We start from the raw sequence: 20,626 nt of genomic DNA on the forward strand, positions 1-20,626 counted from the left end.
GATATTTTCCTCTTTCATATAATGTCTATAATGGTATCTGGTAGGTTTTTTTTTGTTTTTTTTGTGTGTGTAATCATGCATCTCAGTATTCAGTCCTTTTTTCTTTTTTTTTATACTGAATACTGATTTTGAGTATAATTATAATATGATAATATAAAAGGAATTGTATATCTAAATGTGCAATTCCTGGATAGGATACTGCACACTAGGTGTTTTGAAACGGTCCCTAATGCAGACGTCTCTGTTCGTTCGGAAGTTCTCTAGATACTTCTAATTAATTGTACACGAAGTGAAAGCAAAACAGGACGTAACACAAATGTGTTGTTTACCTTTAGAAGAGGAAAGCCCAAAGTAGGCTTGAGGTGTATTTGAAATTTGAACAGTGAAGTATTTACATGGGTGCGGGTGTTACGTGAAAGAATGAATGATTGCTTTGTAAGTATCACACTATTTATATTAATGAACATTTATCTGCTTATAGTAATGTGGAACAGTTGGAAAAATCACAAAAATATGACTAACTGAAAAAGTCCACCTGATAAGTTACATTTTGTACTGCCGGTATCTCTTTCAGTGTAATATTTTGATTCATATGTTTTGATTTTGAAGCAATAGATAATATTGCTAGTTGTGAATCAGGTCTAGTTTACATTTCGCAATACCATATAATCAGTTGTTTTGCAAGGATTCCAATTTTCCCTGGTGTTCCATGAGAAGATTGACTATCGATACATAATAAAACTTCCCATCATGGCCATGACTAGAAACAAGTGCCTGTGAAATTACAAATGTATATGATGAGCAATTGGAACATGTATGTGTGTCACTGTGTATGACATGTTACAATGTACGGTATATATTAAGGCATGTTTTGTTACCAAGACATAATTAAAATATATGCTGTTGCTGTGGTACTGCTAACTTATCAACATGCATCAATAGATGAGTTAATTATAGTTATCCTGTACCAAAATTTCAAACTTGCACCAATGTCAACTCATACCACTGAAAGCAAACTCATACCTCTTTAAACTTGTACCGCAGTAAATTCATATCATTCGATTCATTGCAAGCTTGTATCAACTTATTTACTACACTGAAAATCCTCATCAGTGATGTCAAAGGATGAATATATATATATTTTGATTTAACTGAATTTATTAAAATGATTAAAAGTACACTTATGATTTGAAAGTCACAATAACCAATTTATGGATGATTGTTCCGGCTTGACTTATAATCAGATGACGAAGAGAAAATTTGATTTGATTTTTTTTTTTTTTTTTTTGTGTTTTGTGTAAGGCACTGGCTTTGATAACCCACCAAAAGATTAATTGTACATGTATCTCAACTAGTTAGGCTTTTAATAATATCTTTACAAAGTCAAAGAATGAGTTTAATATTGCCGCAATTTCATCAACATACATGTTTAAAAATCAACAAAATTTGTACATATATATATCATGCATATAACTGTAATTTTTTACAACACATGTACATACAAAGGATATTTATTTATCAATTTCATCAACATTTAATTTAATTTTGGATGTTACTAAAGATACATTTAACACACAGGTCAATTTACTCTATTCTGTAAATTGTTTATAAAGCTTTGCAAAAAACTGTTCATTAAAAATTTGTATGTTGTACATGTATATATTTTTAAGAAAAAGGAATCAGTAATATAAATTATGTTTTGTAAAGATTTGCAAAAACAAGTCATAAAACACATTTATATTGTATATTTTTAATGGTACAAGTTTGCAGCGGTATAAGTTAACGTTTGTACAATTTGACTTTCAGTGATCTATGTGCATGTGTCATCATGGTCATGCCATGGTGATCCAGTTTTGTATGGACCTCTGATTTATAATTTCCATCTTCACCTTAAAGAATTTGAGTAAGCTTCAACAAAAAAAACTTTTTTGAAGTCTTTTATCAGAATAAAATTAGAATTTGAGAAATAAAATCATGAACATGATGGATAAACACCCAAAACTGATTTTGAAAAAAATTGAATAAACTGAACGCAAGTGGTCTTTTGCTTTGCTTTCTGAAAGCATTGAAGAAACTGGTTTTAAAGATGAAAAGCGATGAAATTGTTTTCCTTTAGATATGATACTTGATTTTTCATTGCATGAATAATATTCATTGATGTTAATGAATATGAAGAAAGAGATTGATACCAAACCTCAGTCCTGTAAGAAAGTCAAGGTTGTGTTTAACTCACTTTTTTGTACAAGTGAGCATGATGAAGAAAAAAAAGTTTTCATACCTGCCAACTGTCACTATTTGCGGGGGGATTTTCCCCATGGAGGCTCCCAAATTGAAATTTTGTCCACAATTTAAACAAAGCAATTAATTTTATAATGACTTTAGGCTTAATAAAGTACAAAGGAGCCAAAAACAAAACAAAAAATATTTGTAGACAACAGTAACCTTGAAGGTTTTTTAAGACTATGACAGCCATCTTGCACGCAAAACCCCCATGGGCATTTTGAAAAGTTGGCAGGTATGAGATTCTATTGAATCATCAGATTGATGTCATAAAAACAGAGATGTTCAAGCAAGTGAAAAGATGTCTAACAAACAAAATCTCATTTTAACATGTTTAGTGATATTTCTGATGTTACAAATTATTCATATTTATTTTGTAGAGTAAATGTAAGAAGAAAGCAATACAAGGTGATAGGACTGTGTACGTAGGAAGCAAACGTCTGCCTGGAGAACATGTTGAAGTAGTTGTTCCTCACAAATATCCTGACAATAGAGTTATATCTTCAAAGGTAACACAATTTATGCTTCATCTACAATATTGTCAATACAGAATATATATTTATTTCAATGAAAAATGTCATAGATGTGCTTCAATATCACAGATGTATTGTTTAAATTTTCAGTCTGATTGATATACAGAACCTGAATCTATGCTTCCTTACAAGTAATTGACAATGACCTTTTTACTTTTTCTTCTGCTAATTGTTACTACTAGCTTGCCTAGTAAGTGCTACCAATGAAATTTCTGAATTCCAATTTTGAAGCTACAGTCATTTCAACTGATTATGAGTATCTGAATAAGGTCTTCAGATCAGACAGCACATAAAATTGTTTTCGCTGGTTTATTAGTAATATAAAATTTGCACAGGATCTATATTTTTCTTTAAAACTTTATCAAAATTCAGTTTTCTATACTAATCTTCTATACACATCATTACATTTTACCTAACTGGTAATCTTAATTAGTGCTAGTTCATGGATCATTGTTTATATTAATCTTGTGGCTGGGACTATATAAGTTAAGGAGAATGTTGGTTTTATCCCTTGAAGACCCAACCAAAAAAAACATGAAACCAAACTTGGCCATAACTTTTAAGGTTCCTAGTTTAAATAAAAATGTCCAATGACCTCACCCATTAAACCAAAATGGCCTTCATGGCTAAAAATAGAACATACTGGTAAATTCCAAGTTAATTAAAAAAAACCAATATAAATAGAGAAAATCTTACATGGCAAAAATATTTAAAATGATGAGCTCTACAGATTTCGCATTTAAGTAAAAACTGTTGGACGACTTCTTGAAGTCTTGGCCTTGAAAAATATTTTGTGTGCATTATATTGAAAAGTATAATAAATAGACATAAACTTTAAAAAGCTAAATTTATCAGTAAGACAAGATTTACATAAAAGTCTCATGACCAAATCATCCAATAAGAGTTGATGATTTTTACCTATTTTTTTTGGTGTTAGATTTATACATTTAGCCAAGTATTAAACTTAAGAAAATTTTAATAGATAGATAGAACAATTTAAAAGCAAACAGGAACGGGATCCTCATATACATATAAGTCAATATTGCCAAATTGTTCTGTTGACTTTTCAGTGTTTTTCCTGTTAAATGACCATTTTTACCAATTCTTTTATTTTGTCTGATATCATGTATATCTTTAAAATTATAATAATTACATGCTTTGATATAGTAAAAATGATCAGCAAGACAAGATCTTCAAATTAGTCAACATAGGATTGAAATTGTTAGTCGACTCCTTATAAACATTATTGCCCTTTAATGACAATTTTCCCGTTTTTGCCTGTTATCTTTGAAACTGTTATACAACACATGTAGATACATGCAGATAGAAACTTTAAATAGCACAAATGATCTACAAATAAGCTGGATAACAGATATCTTCAGTTAACTCTTTATTTTGATAACTATATTAGATAAATAGAAACTTTGAAAAGGAAACAAAAATATCAGCCGAACATCTACAGACATGACAGATATATGTCAACAGCACTGAAATAGCCAGTTTACTCTTTAAATAAAAGAGTTATATATTCTCCTTTAATGGTGTTCTTTCAACAAGAAAAAGTGGCCATTGTCGATGATGCAGGTATACATAACACAGGCTCTTCATAGCTTCTATTTTAAACCTGTAATTAGATAGCTACTGAGTATTGCCCCTAAACCACAATTTTGGAATCTTGATCTTTATAATTTCCATATATATAGTTCAGTAATTGCTCAAGCCATGAAATTAGTTTGTTTCTTATTTTCATCTTTTCCCTTTCCTTATGAGCTTTCCTGCTTTCATTTACCAATCAGATTTATTTTAACTCTTACCACATCCTGACCTTACATTGTTTTTTTATCCTTGAGTTTCCATATTTACTTTCCTGTTTTATTCATTTTTCAATTGTATTTGACAAAACTTTAAAACATCTTGAAAGATAATGATAAAAAAGAAGATGTGGTATGATTGCCAAGAGCTTGTTTCCTTTTTATAACAATGCTTTAAATAGCAAATTTCGGTTTCAAGTTTTTACTATGTATATACATGCTTTTGAAAATATAATTTAATAAATATGTTTTGTTTTCATTTGTGAAACTTTTGTCCTATTTTAGTTACTTGCAATTTATGATTGGAAATGGAAATGTTAGGCAAATACTTTACCAAATCAAATAATTCAGCACCCATTTACAGTCATTGTTCTCCAGGTTAAAGAAATTATTGTTGTGAGCAGAGCATAAAAGCTGGATTATTCATGTTATTGGTTTTCTAGTTTACTTGTATCACATTTTGTCATGTTGGGTAGAGCCTTTTATGGCAGACAATGCATATGGGTTTTGTTCATTGTTGAAGGATGTATAGTGACCTATATGTAGATGACAAAATGCTCCTTATTATGGCTATGGTTGATAGTGGTATAATATTTGCAATCATACATGTACCACATCTTATTATTATTATAGACAAGAAATGCTGAATTAAAAAAAATATGTAATTCAGCATTTCTTGCCTATAATAATAATAAGATGTGGTACATGTATCATTGCAAATATTATATACATGTATTGAATGAATGAAAGAAAGAAAGTTAATTGATCTAATGTCAGAAATACTTGATAAACTTTCTTGATTACAGTAGTTTTGCCTGACAAGTCAAAAACTGTGAATATTTCTAACTTTGTACATACTTTGTGTCAGCTGTTAATATTTACAAAAAAAATAACACACAGCATGGAACTTCTTTGTTTTTAAGTTCTTTGAATATCTCCTCAACATTATCTTAATTATGTTTCTTATAAATCTTTCAACAAAAGTTTGTTTCATTCAAATGTAGAACTATTTGATAATGCTCCAATGAAAGTAGTCATATACTATTGAAAGAAAGTTTTGCAAAAATTACATTGATATTAATGGTGGTCTTAATGAAAGGGCTCATATCTAATTCTTTATAGAAAATTTAAAGCAATCCTGTTTTAAAGGATTTTGAATTGACTAATAAGAAAATTGAAATAAATATTAAAATTTGGGGTAGGAAAGAAGTGCCTTTCCCAATTTTTTTCTCTCCTTTTTTTTTTTTAGTTGTACATGTTGTAATGTCAGCTTCTGTTCATATATAATCAATTATGCCATCAAGTTTACTATATTGACAATTTTATGCTATATGTATGCATTTTCAACTAGACCATGTGTAAATTTGTTAAAGTTGTGATGTTCTCAATTTTGACCCATTCCTCCAAAGTTTGAGAATGAAGTAGCTGTCTAAAAAGAGTAGGTCCGGTAAGACCCCTATTTGGCCCCAAAATATAGTAGTTTTACAAAATTGTTAAACAGTTAACTCTAAGTTATTTATTGGACAGTAGAATGCTTCTGCTATATAAATATGGGCTGTTTTTGACAATACAATGCACATATATCGGGTACTAGCACCATTAAGTCATGCTAAATCGATGAAATCTTCACATTTTTCTAGCATTTTAGTTAAATTTTGGACGGTATTCATATAAAGCGAGAGTGGCCGCATTCGTGTTCATCCTTTATATTAAAATGTAAGTTGTATTTGATGATAATACATAACATATATAAAGTTTGAGGATGAACACGGATTCGACCACTTTCATTTTTGACAAAAAACATCTGAAAAGTGACATTTTTCGGCATATTTTGTAGATTTTCTATATTTGAGCTTGAAACGGATCGTTTTTAATGACAAAATCAGTTAAAATGTTTAAAATAAACTAATAGAAGCAAATAAAATAGACACTTACGTGTTTAAAAAGTGGTCAAAATCTTTCGTCAGATGAACCTGAAATTTGAGGCCAAAATCGGTCCTTACCGGACTTACTCCTTTCACCAACATAACTTAGTACTTCAGAAGATTAAGAAAACACCATCTTGAAAGATCAATCAAGATTTTGTTTTACTTTTTTCTGATTTTCAGTCAGAAGGTGTGTTGCTAAATGTTAGGTATTACAATGAAATACCACGTCCCAGTTGCCAATGGTTGCTTTAATGAGAGTAGAGGTTATCAGTGAGAGAAAAATTGTGCCTCCTCTCTGACCAATCAAATTAATCATGGATTAGTGATTTAAAGATGTTGCTTATTGCTGAACGAACTGAACGAAAAAAATTGACTGGAAAAAAGTTGTATTTTAATCTGTAGTAATCTTTGTTCAAAAAGTTATGTTATTCTTGCGATGGATTACTCTTTCAGTGATGTTTATTCAATGTAGGTTGAATTAGTTCATTATATAATAAAAGTAGTAAGAACCACTGTGTTATGTTTATAAACAAGATCTAATACATTTAAGATTATTTGAATGAAGTTCTTAAGTGAAATAATGATTTTGATTAGATTCTGATTCTTTGTTATTTATATTTTATTGGCTGATAAACAAAATGTTTACAAGTGGTTCTCTTGATTGCATAGTGTGCTTTATACTAAATTGATAGTTAGAAACAAATTGCTTAATTGCAGTTGATGGTTCTGGGACATTTTACTAGTATTGCAATAAAAAAAGTAATCAGAGTTTATTGTTAAAAGGTTTGGCACTGTTGTTTGTTTGAATGTCTAGTTTAAACATACTTTTGTTTGCTAAAATATGCAAAACAGATGAGACACAAGTTAATCAAACTTATAAAGTCTACTCCAAAATCACTAAATGACGGTGGCAATGCTTCAAACACACATATTTTTTTTCATTACAAAAACAATATTTGAATGTTAGAATCTTGGCTCCTTGTAACCCACATCTGATATGTACATGTAGGTAAAATTGATGAGATAAAATTTTCATCTAATAATCATATCAGATAAAAGAAAACAATTTTATTTTACAGTATACATCATGGAATTTCATACCTAAGAATCTGTTTGAACAGTTCAGAAGATTAGCTAATTTCTATTTCCTATGTGTAGGATTCATTCAGGTAATTTATATATATCAGCATTCCCAGTCATTTTAGACACACATGCCAGTCGCATACTTATGGCTATAGACTGATGAAGAAATGACAGAATTTTAATTACCTTACACATCCTTTGCCAGAGGGTTTTCATGATAGATTATTTATATAAAAAAGAAGATGTGGTGTGACTGCTGATAACACAACTCTTTACAAGAGACAAAACAACATAAAAATTAACAACTCTAGGTCACTGTATGGCCTTCAACAATGAGCAAAGCCCATAACGAATAGTCAGCTATAGAAGTCCATGAGAAAAAAAAATGTAAATCAATTTAATATGAGAAAACTAACGGCCAAATTAATGTACAAAAACATGATCTCCCAACAAAAAGTCACTAAGTAACGTCACATGCTTCAGTCAATCTGTGTCAATTTAGCAATGGTACATGTAAAAGTAGTTAATTTTTATACTTACTATTTCATTTAACTTCATATTCTCAAAAAGAAATACATTTAAGAAAAATTGCAGATAAACAGAATCGGGGCCCTAGCAGGCTTGCTCAATATTCTTGCTGATAAAGTCAGTATAAAAAACAAAAATGCCATTATTCTATATGTATTATTTTAATATCCGTAATATAACACGAGGTATATACAGTTGTGGTGTACTTTAAATGACCTTGCATGTACATTGTTTATTACAGTTGATTATTGACAGTCCAGTTAGTCCAGCTACAAGTATTACACCATTGGTATTTGTAGTGGTGGTTACAGCAATTAAACAGGTATAAACTTATACATGTAACTAAAAAATGTACTTCAAGCTAAATAGGAAAAGTGTTAATGGTTCAAGGTAGATTCCTTGAGAAATTAGTAGTTGTAAAAGTAAAAGGGGATTTACTGTTGTATACTGTGGATTCATTATTATTCGTTGGATACTAATTTTCGTGGATTTCGTGGGTACAGCTAAACCACGAAATTTAATGTTCAACGAATGACAACTGTTCTACAGGAGTGTATGCACACCTCGGCAAAACAACTAAATTAAATATCCACGAACATACACCTTTTCCTTTATCCACGAATATTGGTACCAAGGAAAATAAATGAATCCACAGTAGTTGAATCATACTTATTTTGTAAAAATGTTTCACTTTATCCTTTTTCTAGAAGAGACAAATGGATGTCTGCTTTGGCCAATACATCTGTATTATAGGGAATAGAATATTAGGTACTTTTGATATTAAAAGTTTCGTCACACCACAAAACTTTAAATTAATATTTGAATTATGTACATAAAAATATGAATAATAATATATGACAGAGCGACTGAACCCTGACTTATAAGACAGTGTAATTAAAAACAGAATGGTTTAAAATATACCATAATGATTGACACCAGATTCACTTTTTTTTCAAGAAAATGTTTAATCATGTGATTCATTACTTTTAACTAGGTCAGTTTTTACATACATATTTGTCAATAGAGCAACATCATAGTTATGAATATGAAAACATCAGTTTTGAACGTAAAGGTTGCAAAAATATGAAAAGTACCCATTAAATAAATGCCATAAACAGTTCTCTACCAAAATGAAGTTTTCTCGTTACATATTTTTTTTTAAACATATTAAATTAAATGAAATGTACGCTAAATATATATATTATACTTATAAAAACAGTTTGACTTGATCAAGGGTTTTTGTTTGTGCTATTTCTGAAAAGAATACATATATATGGAAAATATTGGCTATGAAATCATCTGATAATTTTCTTATTAAATATTATTATAAAATAGTGTGTGTCAAACAATATTATAAAAAACAATGCATAGCTGAAGGGGTGATAGAGCAGATTGTTACCCTGAGAAATTACATTTTCAAGGGAGTAGAATTCAGGGTTGACAATGTTTTTTAAGGGGAAACAATCTGCTCTATCACCCTCTTTGCTGTGTGTTATCTGATTTATTATACTGAATGTTCTTTGGTTATTGTCATTATCATCTTTTAAAATTTTGAATTGATATATCTTTACTATGACATAATGAACAGAACAAAGTTATAGTTGTTAGAAAAACAACAAAAGTAAAGCAATACTTATTTATCATTTTAACAGTCTAGGAGAGAGTTCTAAGAGCATAATGTAGAACTCTGACATTGTCTTGAAAACTATGGACAATTTGTTATCATTTTCATATATGTCTTCACAATAGTGTGACCTTCAATAAATTGTCTCCGGCTGAACCATGCTAAAGAGTAAATTAGCTCCCGCCTATTAGCCAATCAAAATCTGCCATTTTAAAGTGAAACACACAAAATATTAATATAATCTTCAAATTAAAGAAATTTCTATGAGAGGTCATTGAAATTTCTGTTAGATTTTGTTTAACAATTTCTATATGTTACTTAAATGTTTTGAAGCTTGAAATAATGTAAAGGTTTTAGTTGATTGTTGAACTCATGATATTGTTTTTTTTTGTCATTGGGTTGCTTCTACATCTTTTATTGAAAGGAATTGTTTCGTAATACCAATGCGTTAAAAAAATATACTGATCAATGAAATGCAGGAAAATCCTTTGAAACATGTCAACCATAAGAGACTTATAAAATTGTATTATTTGTAGGGTTATGAGGATCGGCTGAGACATAAAGCTGACAATGAAGTAAATAACAGAGAGGCATATGTTGTCAGAGATGGCAAGGTGGCACAAGTTAAATCCATGGATATCACGGTAATTTAACTCAATCAATCAATAGAAAAGGAATTATTTTGGTTGCAGTCATTTAATCCTTGTCTTAGGATAAAACATGTATTTTTAGGAGATTTGTTGTTTTGAAATGCCTGGTTACAAAATATTTCTTGAAAAGGGTATAATCACTGAGTAAAAGCTTACAGTATACGTCTAGTTTAATTTTAAAACTTGTATCTTTAAATGGGAATATTTCAAATTTTCATTACATTCTTCTCAGCCCCTTCAAAAAGTTTACTTCTAAATGACAGTTATAAAAATTAGTGAGAAATAGCCTGTTGTGTTTGTTTTATTGTTTGACATTGTGTTCAATGGACTATGTAATTGTCTTTTAATTAAATTGGGATGGTTTTAACATGTCATATAAATAAAACACAATTATTTTAAAGTTTATGATTTTATCATTAGGAAATAACCTTAATTTAATCTGATTTTAAAGTCTTCCTTGTAATTTTAAAGTTAAAAACAATATGTAAATAAGGGGAATATTTATTAAACACTTCATTAAACATTTGCTTACTTATAAAAAGATTGGTAGTTTTTAGTTAAGTATGATATCTTGACATTTCATGATGCATTTTATTTTTGTGAGATCATAAAAGTTCATCACCTATATCAGGCCTGCCTATATAATTGTCATACCAACCTTTTTGACAAATCACCTGGTTATTAATCTACCTGTAATCTACCTGTGTGGGTTTTACTTATCATATCTGTTATCTTCATATAATTTCAAAGGTACAAATGTCATCTACATATGATTGCCGACAGTGCAATGGCTGTATAGCCAGTCAAGGTCGTTAAAAATTTCCATTTGTTGTAAATATGATTTCTCTGTCTTAACATATTTATTCAGAGACATGACACCCCATGAGGTTGACAAAGATTGTGTACAATCTAGAGCATAATTACCCATTTGTCTATCACTTACGATAAACTTATCAATTCTATTCAATTCCATCCAATTGATTTATCTTAATATACCTAGAAATGTTTTTTTTTACCAAAAAAGTTGTAATTAACAACCATTGCTTTGATAAAGAGAAGGGAAAAAGAAAACAATTTTCCGTGTTTTCTTCCTTTAATTTTATCTATTTGTATTTGAAAAATTGTTATTCAGATTTATTGGTTGATTGTTCTGATTATTATTAACAAACGTAATCCTGTACCCAAGGCTTCATGCCTGTTCTTACATTTTTTCTGTGCTTAGGAAGAAGTCTCAAACATAATGGCATTTGAAGAGAAAAGTGTGGAGAGACCCTGTCTTATATTTACTTAAATATCAATAGTTTTAATGATAAAAATATAAAATAAGAAACAATTATGTAAATCTTAATGATTACTGTGTAACATAGCAAACAAATACATTGCACAAACCAACCAGGCAAATAACTTGAATTAATTTGTTTTGAAAAATATGGTAAGATTACAGGGAGGAAAGCTATACGAGTGTTTCAGTGACTTTGAATTAATTAGGAAATTTTAATGTTAGGTTATTTTCATAGGAACTACTCTTGATAGATCAATGAAATTTTGTATGAAGTTGTATTACAATCAGTTCATCTCAGTTTGATGAATATTTCGAGGCTCTGCCCTCTAGGTCATGATACAGTGACTTTGAATTAATTTATATATTTTTTTTAAATAATGGGGAAATACATTTACAGGAGCTGCAAACATACTTTTTGTAATACATGCCCTATTAAGAAATAATAAAGTAGTAAAAACAGCAAATATGCAAATATTTCTTTCTTATAATATCATGTGCAATTATTTATATGTTATACTTTACTTATTTTTCCATAATCCAGAGCCATTAACAGTTAGGACACATCTGTTTTATGATCAATATATATATATATGTATAGAGAGCCATGAAGGGTCATGTTTGTTACTGCTGAGATACATTGTATAGGTCATTAAGACTTTTTAATAACTTTGATATTTGATATCTTCCTTTTTCTTCACTTTAAAATAGACTTTCTTCAAAATTACCAGAAATTTCTGGTGAAATAAAGATTGCTTTTTGTTTTTGTGAGTTGAATTTTCATTTAATGATTCAGAAACTGGATCTAGTGCAGTTTAAAGCGTAAAATTGGTATTTCCAAAATTCTACCTGAACCCGAGTATCACTTAGAAGATTTTTACCATTAATTGCATCAAAGTAGAAAAGTTTTAACAATGTAAGAATATAAGAATGAGCTTAAGGACGCCTTCTTTCTTTATTTTTTACTTATCTAAACTTGTTCAAAATAGATGGGGGTTGTTAATCATTTGTTAACCCCTTAAATCTGTAATAAATCACCTGTTGGAATAATCTGTTTCAGCACAAACCACCTGTTGCTGTAGATTACTATAGACAGGTGTAAATAGTTGCCAAGTACTGAACAAATCTGAAATGATCATCAAACATGATATTTATCTTAAACTGTTTGTTTTATCAATCTTCATGATAGACATCAAGTGTATTGGGTAATCAAGAGAATATGTATCCCTGTAATATATCAATGATTAGAAAATTAAATAACATAGAGTAATCCTTTATTTGATTAATTGATTTCATCATAGATCTATAGGTATTGATGACTTGAATCATAGATGTTTGGGACAAGTAAATTAAGTAAGGATCAAGAAATAATTGCTTATAAAATTTGCAAATTGAGGATCTAGAAATGATAAATGGGTTGGGTCTTGAAATTACATTTTTAAAAGTATATTATATAATATTTAACTGTACCTTATAGATGTAGTCATCATCTAGTGACAAAGGTTTGTCTGTTTTTATTGAAATGATATAGGACTGTTCCCTTGTCCCTTGGTATGTTCTTTATCTTTTAAATCCATCTAATTTTTTTAGTAGAATCTAATCTGTAAAGATAGAAAATAGTTTCTAATTTTTTGCAGAATGTTTCAAATTGACTAGGAAATTAATTATACAATAGGCCAAACTGTCTAATTGTGTCCATAGCAGTCAAGAAGTATCGTTGAAATGTTTTTTTACAACTTGTATATTATTTAAAAAAATTAAAGTGGTCACTGATAATAACTTGACCAGTCAACTAGGAACACTAATAAGTTGAATTAGATACATTTAGTTTTAAAAATACACACATTTGATACCTTTAATTGAAAAGTAACTTTTACAATGTATTGATATTTCCTTTGTTATCATCACTGTTCAAAGGGAAGTAATAGAGATTACTGTTCAAAGGGAAGTAAAAGAGATTACTGTTCAAAGGGAAGTAATAGAGATTAAATATTAATTTTTAGGTTGGTGATATAGTTAAAGTCAAGTTGAACCACAGCTTTCCATGTGATCTGGTATTGTTATCATCACATGATCCAGAAGGAAAATGTTATGTTACGACAGCAAATCTGGATGGAGAAACCAATCTAAAGGTAGACAACTCTGGACCTAACTTGATATTACAAATCAATTTCAGGATGATGTCTGAAAAATGTACACCTCAATGAACTCTTTTCCTTTATGTACTAGGCATGCCCATTAACATTCCTAAAACTACATGATAAATGTACCCTAAAGAAACCAGTATAGTTCTACATACAGATGTTGAAGGGTTGTGAATTATTTGCCTACACAACATTATTTCTGACTGTGTCTACATTGCAAAATCATAAGCCTATTGATATATATCCTTAAGGTCGTTAGTTAACTTCTGTTTTATGCAAATCATAAGTCAAGAGCAAAGTTGTGATTATTTAATTGGAATATTAAGGCCAAAGCATATAATGAATGGAAAAAGTAAAAACACAAAAATACTGAACTCTGAGGAAAATTTCAAAAAGGAAAGTCCAAAATCAAAAGGCAAAATCAAAAGTTCAAACAGATCAAACAAATGGATAACAACTGTCATATTCCTGACTTGGTACAGGCATTTTCTAATGTAGAAAATGGTGGATTGAACCTGGTTTTATAGCTAGCTAAACCTCTCACTTGTATGACAGTCGCATTAAATTCCATTACATTGTCAACTATGCATGAACAAAACAAACATACTCAAAGAGTAAAAATGTCAAAAATAAGGGTGCAGCAGTCAATATTGTGTTCTCATCTTAATCACTATAAAAACAACAAATGAAACGAAGAAGTTTTATTGTACCATTCACTTTATAAAAGATGCTGAAATTGCACTGGAGGAAAGATTGTTTATGCCAAAAGAGAATATTTCCTCCACAACCACATGTATTTGAAGATTAACCTCAAGACTCTGAAAGTGAACACTAAATTCTAACTTCTATGAAAGATGTATAGATTTTATAGGTTTAGTAGATAGGTAATGAATTATCTTTGGAATATGAACTATTGATTAAATATTTAAAAATTTAATATTTTATATATTTTGTATTTAGACTCATTTCAGTATACCAGATACCAAACACTACCAGACAGATGCAGATTTTGGTTCTTTACATGCTATGATAGAATGTCAACAGCCAATTCCAGATCTCTACAAGTTTGTAGGCAGAATGACAGTACACAAAAATAATGAAAATGTTATGAAACCACTGGGACCAGAAAATGTTTTACTCAGGGGTGCCAGACTTAAAAATACACCTTATGTTTATGGTGAGAATATTGATGTTTATACTGCAGCTGTTCTATTTAAGCAGTCAAATTGCATTTACTGTATATTTATGGGCATTTGCGCCGATTTTGAAAATATTTATTCTTTCATTTGCGCCAATTTCATTTTTTCATTTGCGCCGATTTTATAATTGCTCCTAATTAGATTTACAGGTAAGTTAATACTTGTAAATGTACTGTACTATACCATTGGTAAAATCTGGTTATAAATGTTGTTCAGTTATGTTAATTCTGATTCATATTGTTCTGGAACTTCGTTATAACACGATGGACATATTGCACACTGAAACGAGCCGAGGAGTCAAGTCTTTAATCATCAAGGGCCATACATATCGGAATGTCAGTGTCCTGAAACATAACAACATATCTTACTAATGTACCAAAAAATCGCGTAAAGCCAGAGTCACCACGGATTCTATTGTCAAAACACAGAACGAGCATAACCATGTGGCAGATGTCCGACAAACCAATGCCAAAGAACTACGGGTACGGCCAAGGAAAAGTCTGGGGATGTATCTTGTGAGCAGGGGACATCATTGTATACATGTTATGATTGATAATTCATTAAATTTGTACAAGTGGCTAACGGAAGAGGTCTATAATGAATGAAAAATAACATGACTTGGATGGAGAGTTGTCTCATTAGCACTCATACCACATCTTGTTATATCTGTTCACCTGTAATTTACCTGTAAAAAAATTGGCGCAAATGAAAATAAAAATCGGCGCAAATGAAAGAAAAAATCGGCGCAAATGAAATGCAGATCGGCGCAAATGCAAAACGCCGATATTTATATGTCATATACAGTCCCTGACCGTATATCACCTTGTTTATGACGTTGACAATGTGTTTCCGTAGAGTTTTATTTATGACGTCAATAAAACATACAGGTTCGCTGAAATTTTACGTCGTTCGCTCCAAATTAAAAAATGATGATTTTTACCCTAAAAACTTCATTTAGAACACTTATAAGAGTTGCAGTATATAAGGTATAACCATACATTGTCTCGAAATATCAATTGGTTATTTGTACTCAGTTCGAAACAGGTAGAAATGCTCAGCACAGCCTTGCTTTCTACCTGTTTCTAAGCCTCGTACAAATATCATTGATATTTCGAGACAATGTATTGTTATTCTATATTTAAAGTACATACAAATGTATTTTAAGACTGAAATAGTTGTATTATGTAGTACATCATTTAAGTTGTATTCATTGGTCTCTTTTAATCAACATTTTGTAATTCAAATTGTCAGTAATGATAATAAACCATTTCAAAAAGGTCATTATGAAACCAAATTTAATTACAATATTATAAATCTAATAAGCCTCTGAAGATATGAAGCAGTTATGTGCAAAAATCTGTTCATCCACAACCAACCCTTAGAAGGCAGTAATGCTGAAAATATATTCTAGTGACATAAACAAGACCAGAGGCCATTTATACTGATTATTACTTCCTGTAAATGTGAAACAGAAGGGGAGAAAAATACAGTTTCTAGAGTTTTATTTTCAGGTTGTGCAGTGTATACGGGTTCACAGACAAAGATGGCCTTAAATTCCAAAGCTAAATCTACCAAGTTCTCTAGAGTTGAAAGGTAAATAAGAATTTAGAGATAACAGAGCAGCATTTGAGTATTTTACTGTGACATGGAACTTTTTCTTTATTGTACCATTCACTTCATAAAAGATGCTGAAATTGCACCGGAGGAAAGATTGTTTATGCCAAATTATTCCATGTGGTACATTGTAAACTAATAAAAAGCAAATTTGACCATTTTTTGTGACTTATATCAAAAACCATCAGATCTAGATGTGCCTTAAAAATTCTAGCAAATTAATTGAACAGAAACTATCATCACTGTTTGTTATTTTTGGAATAAATTAACCTTACATCATGTCATTGTTGAATCCACACCTGATAGGGTGAAATAAATAATTAAAAAAAATGAAGTTGATTTGTTTTGGGTTCAAGACTTACCATGATACTAGTAGAACACTCATTCAAATGATGAGCATGTTGCCTTCTATCCACCCCTTATCTAAATATTGTTTTCTTGCTGTTACAGGGGACTCAACACATTCCTATTAGCTTTCATTGGGATTTTATTAACTGAAGCTTTAATATCAACAATTCTAAAGTATTGGTATGTCAGACAGGACTTCATGCAGAACTCATGGTACCTCCCTTCTGTTAAGGAGGAGAAAAAGTTAACAGTAAGTACAGCCAATACTAAACTCATGCAGAACTCATGCTACCTCCCTACCATACAGGAGGAGAAAAGTTAACACTAAATACTGCCAATAATGATCTCATACTGAACTCATGGTACCTCCCTACTATACAGGAGGAGAAAAAGTTAACAGTAAGTACAGCCAATACTGAACTCATGGTAGCTCCCTACTATACAGGAGGAGAAAAAAATAACAGGAAGTACAGCCAATATAGAATTCATGGTACCTCCCTACTATACAGGAGGGGGAAAAGTTAACAATAAGTACTGCTAATACTGAACTCATGCAGAACTCATGGTAGCTCCCTACTATACAGGAGGAGAAAAAGTTAACAGTTAGTACTGCTAATACTGAACTCATGCAGAACTCATGGTAGCTCCCTACTATACAGGAGGGGAAAAGTTAACAATAAGTACTGCTAATACTGAACTCATGGTACCTCTCTACTATACAGGAGGGGAATAAGTTAACAATAAGTACTGCTAATACTGAACTCATGCAGAACTAATGGTAGCTCCCTACTATACAGGAGGAGAAAAAGTTAACAGTTAGTACTGCTAATACTGAACTCATGCAGAACTCATGGTACCTCCCTACTATACAGGAGGGGGAAAAGTTAACAATAAGTACTGCTAATACAGAACTCATGGTAGCTCCCTACTATACAGGAGGGGGAAAAGTTAACAATAAGTACTGCAAATACAGAACTCATGGTACCTCCCTATTATACAGGAGGAGAAAAAGTTTACAGAAAGTTCAACCAATACTGAGGTCATGGTACCTCAGTTTGGCTCCCTACTATACAGGTCGAGAAAAAGTTAAAAAAAAAAAGAACAACCAATACTAAACTACAGGAATGTATCCAGCTATTTTTTACAGGGTAGGGATTCACAATCCAGAAGAGAGAGGTTCCAACTATATGCCACCATTCAAATGCTTTGATTGTCCCCAAAAGAGGGGTGATTCAAACTGCAGAAACCCCTCCTGAATCTTCCACTGAACCCCTTCTAACTAGGGAACCTGACACTGTAATAATGTTCCATATTAGTTTACGGTTAATTCAAATTTTCATCAAAGTGATAATGGAAAAAACACTGACAAATAAATCTTATTATAAATAAAAACTTGCTTAAATTAACTTGTTGCATTATACATATTTTATAAGCTATTATAACTAAAACTCCATTAAATCAACAATATTTCATATTAGAACAATGTCGTAGCTTCTTTCTTTGTTTATTTCAGGTAAAATCAGCTTTACAAGATTTCCTGGCTTTTATGGTGCTATATAACTATATCATACCTATCTCATTATATGTGACTGTGGGTAAGTTCTGTGTATTGTAGAATACTTACACCATTGGAAAGTGGATATTTTTCTTGACTGTAGCATTCTTTTATCATTGTCCCTTTTGGGATGTAATCTCATTTCACAGCAAAAACATAGTTTTCTAAAATTGAAAATTTAAGTGCAAAGTCTTATACTAATTCTCAAACCAATATTTTTTACACAAATCACTGTTGGTTTTCCCTTTGAAATTGTTTCGCATTTTATAATACCAAAGCATTTTCTACAGTATGATGCTTGCTCATTGTTGAAGTTTGTATAGTGTTCATTATAACTTTACATCCTCATCCATTGGTCTATGGTAGATAATTGTCCTATTGGTAATGATACAGAATTTTGTTATCTTCTTAAAGATTATGGGATGAGATAAAGAGATTTATGTGGCTGTGAAGAATCAGGGTTTAAGTGTTTATTATTCACTTACAACAATTGGTGTTTTGATTAAATAATAGGCTTGTCCACCACATTGTTCATGTACCTACATCAAGTCAAGAGCCAGAAATTCAGGGGTTGTAGTTGGTACAGGTCTATCATGTTTTTTTTGTTGTTGATAAAATGTTTTGTTTGTTAAATTTCAGCTGTGAAAGTTTCTCAATTAAATTGTATCATATTTATTATGTCATGGCCTTTTATAGCAGAGCACACAAAATATCCATCTGTAACACACCTTAAGAAATGAAAAACCATGAATCGCCACTAAAGTAAAATACTGTGGATTCATTTTCAAGGATTTCTTTCAAAGAAGTGCAAATTTATTACAGGTTTCAGAATATTGTATGATTATTTTATGAGATCTTATAAAAATGTGTGATGTAGAGTATATTGATGTTGAAGTATTTTAATTGTTTTTATCAACAGAGGTACAGAAGTTTGTAGGCTCCATGTTTATAGGATGGGACCTTGAGATGTATGACGAGGAGAATGACCAGCCTGCTAAAGCTAATACTTCTGATCTTAATGAAGAACTTGGTCAGGTTAGAATTAAAATATTGAATTGAATTGAATTATTATCACAAAACTCAGATCTATTGTTGTCCGTGCATTTACTCATGAACCGTTCAACCAAAGCTTTTAGAATTTTAATATGTTGTTACTGACAACAAAATGGAGGTCAAGTTCAATAATGACAATTTTGACTTTTACCGTTCAGGTGTAATGGTTCTTGAAAGATTGAAAAATGGTGTTTCCAGTTGTGTCTGTGCATTTACTCATGAACCATTCAACCAAAGGTTTTAAACTTTTAATATGTTGTTACTGATAAAAAAAAATGGAGGTCAAGTTCAATAATGATGATTCTGACTTTTACCATTCAGGACACAAATAAATGTTAATAAATCTGGTTTGCTGTCGCTCTGACAGCCTCTTGAATTTTATCGAATGCATTTTACTATCAGACTTACAGAAAGGTGAGCCATTTCTCTGTATTAACAGTTAAAGAATGATAGACCAAAATGCCATAGTAAGGTTATTACAGAGTTTTTACTTACTGAACATTGAAATGTAATGGTGCAAAATTAACACAGTTGTATGATAAAATTTTGGTTTCAGTTGTTTGCCATGAAGTTTTGCTAGCCTTAACTTTAAACTTAGTACACATAGGAACTTTGAATAAAGGACTCATAAGAACTTAGGAACTTGGTGGGGGAGGGGAGTAGGGAGCTTGACTTTATTTTTATGCCCCACCTACAATAGTAGGGGGGCATTATGTTTTCTGGTCTGTGCGTCCGTTCGTCCGTTCGTCGTCCGTCTGTCCATCTGTCCTGCTTCAGGTTAAAGTTTTTGGTCAAGGTAGTTTTTGATGAAGTTGAAGTCCAATCGACTTCAAACTTGGTACACATGCATGTTCCCTATGATATGATCTTTCTAATTTTAATGCCAAATTAGAGATTTTACCCCAATTTCATGGTCCACTGAACATAGAAAATGATAGTGGGAGTGGGGCATGCGTGTACTTAGGACACATTCTTGTTTTACATTATTGAGCAGAAA

General features: G+C 30.8%; 1 protein-coding gene across 11 annotated transcripts in view; it reads left to right on the top strand.

Moving 5' to 3' along the window:
* Window positions 1–269: 269 nt before the first annotated feature.
* The window catches only part of LOC134711825 (phospholipid-transporting ATPase IF-like), a 52,903-nt gene continuing 32,546 nt past the window's right edge, over window positions 270–20,626 (top strand). For all 11 annotated transcript variants that reach the window (XM_063572734.1, XM_063572735.1, XM_063572733.1 and 8 more), the window contains exons 1-11: window positions 270–435; window positions 2,661–2,789; window positions 7,632–7,721; window positions 8,405–8,485; window positions 10,324–10,431; window positions 13,720–13,848; window positions 14,821–15,037; window positions 16,571–16,652; window positions 17,124–17,271; window positions 18,535–18,616; window positions 19,496–19,611. In XM_063572734.1, coding sequence (XP_063428804.1) covers window positions 421–435; window positions 2,661–2,789; window positions 7,632–7,721; window positions 8,405–8,485; window positions 10,324–10,431; window positions 13,720–13,848; window positions 14,821–15,037; window positions 16,571–16,652; window positions 17,124–17,271; window positions 18,535–18,616; window positions 19,496–19,611 — 1,197 coding nt within the window. In that variant the 5' untranslated portion in view covers window positions 270–420. The remainder of the gene's footprint in view (window positions 436–2,660; window positions 2,790–7,631; window positions 7,722–8,404; window positions 8,486–10,323; window positions 10,432–13,719; window positions 13,849–14,820; window positions 15,038–16,570; window positions 16,653–17,123; window positions 17,272–18,534; window positions 18,617–19,495; window positions 19,612–20,626) is intronic.

The sequence above is a fragment of the Mytilus trossulus genome, chromosome 3 (genome assembly GCF_036588685.1).
Source record: "Mytilus trossulus isolate FHL-02 chromosome 3, PNRI_Mtr1.1.1.hap1, whole genome shotgun sequence".
Lineage (NCBI taxonomy): Eukaryota > Metazoa > Mollusca > Bivalvia > Mytilida > Mytilidae > Mytilus > Mytilus trossulus.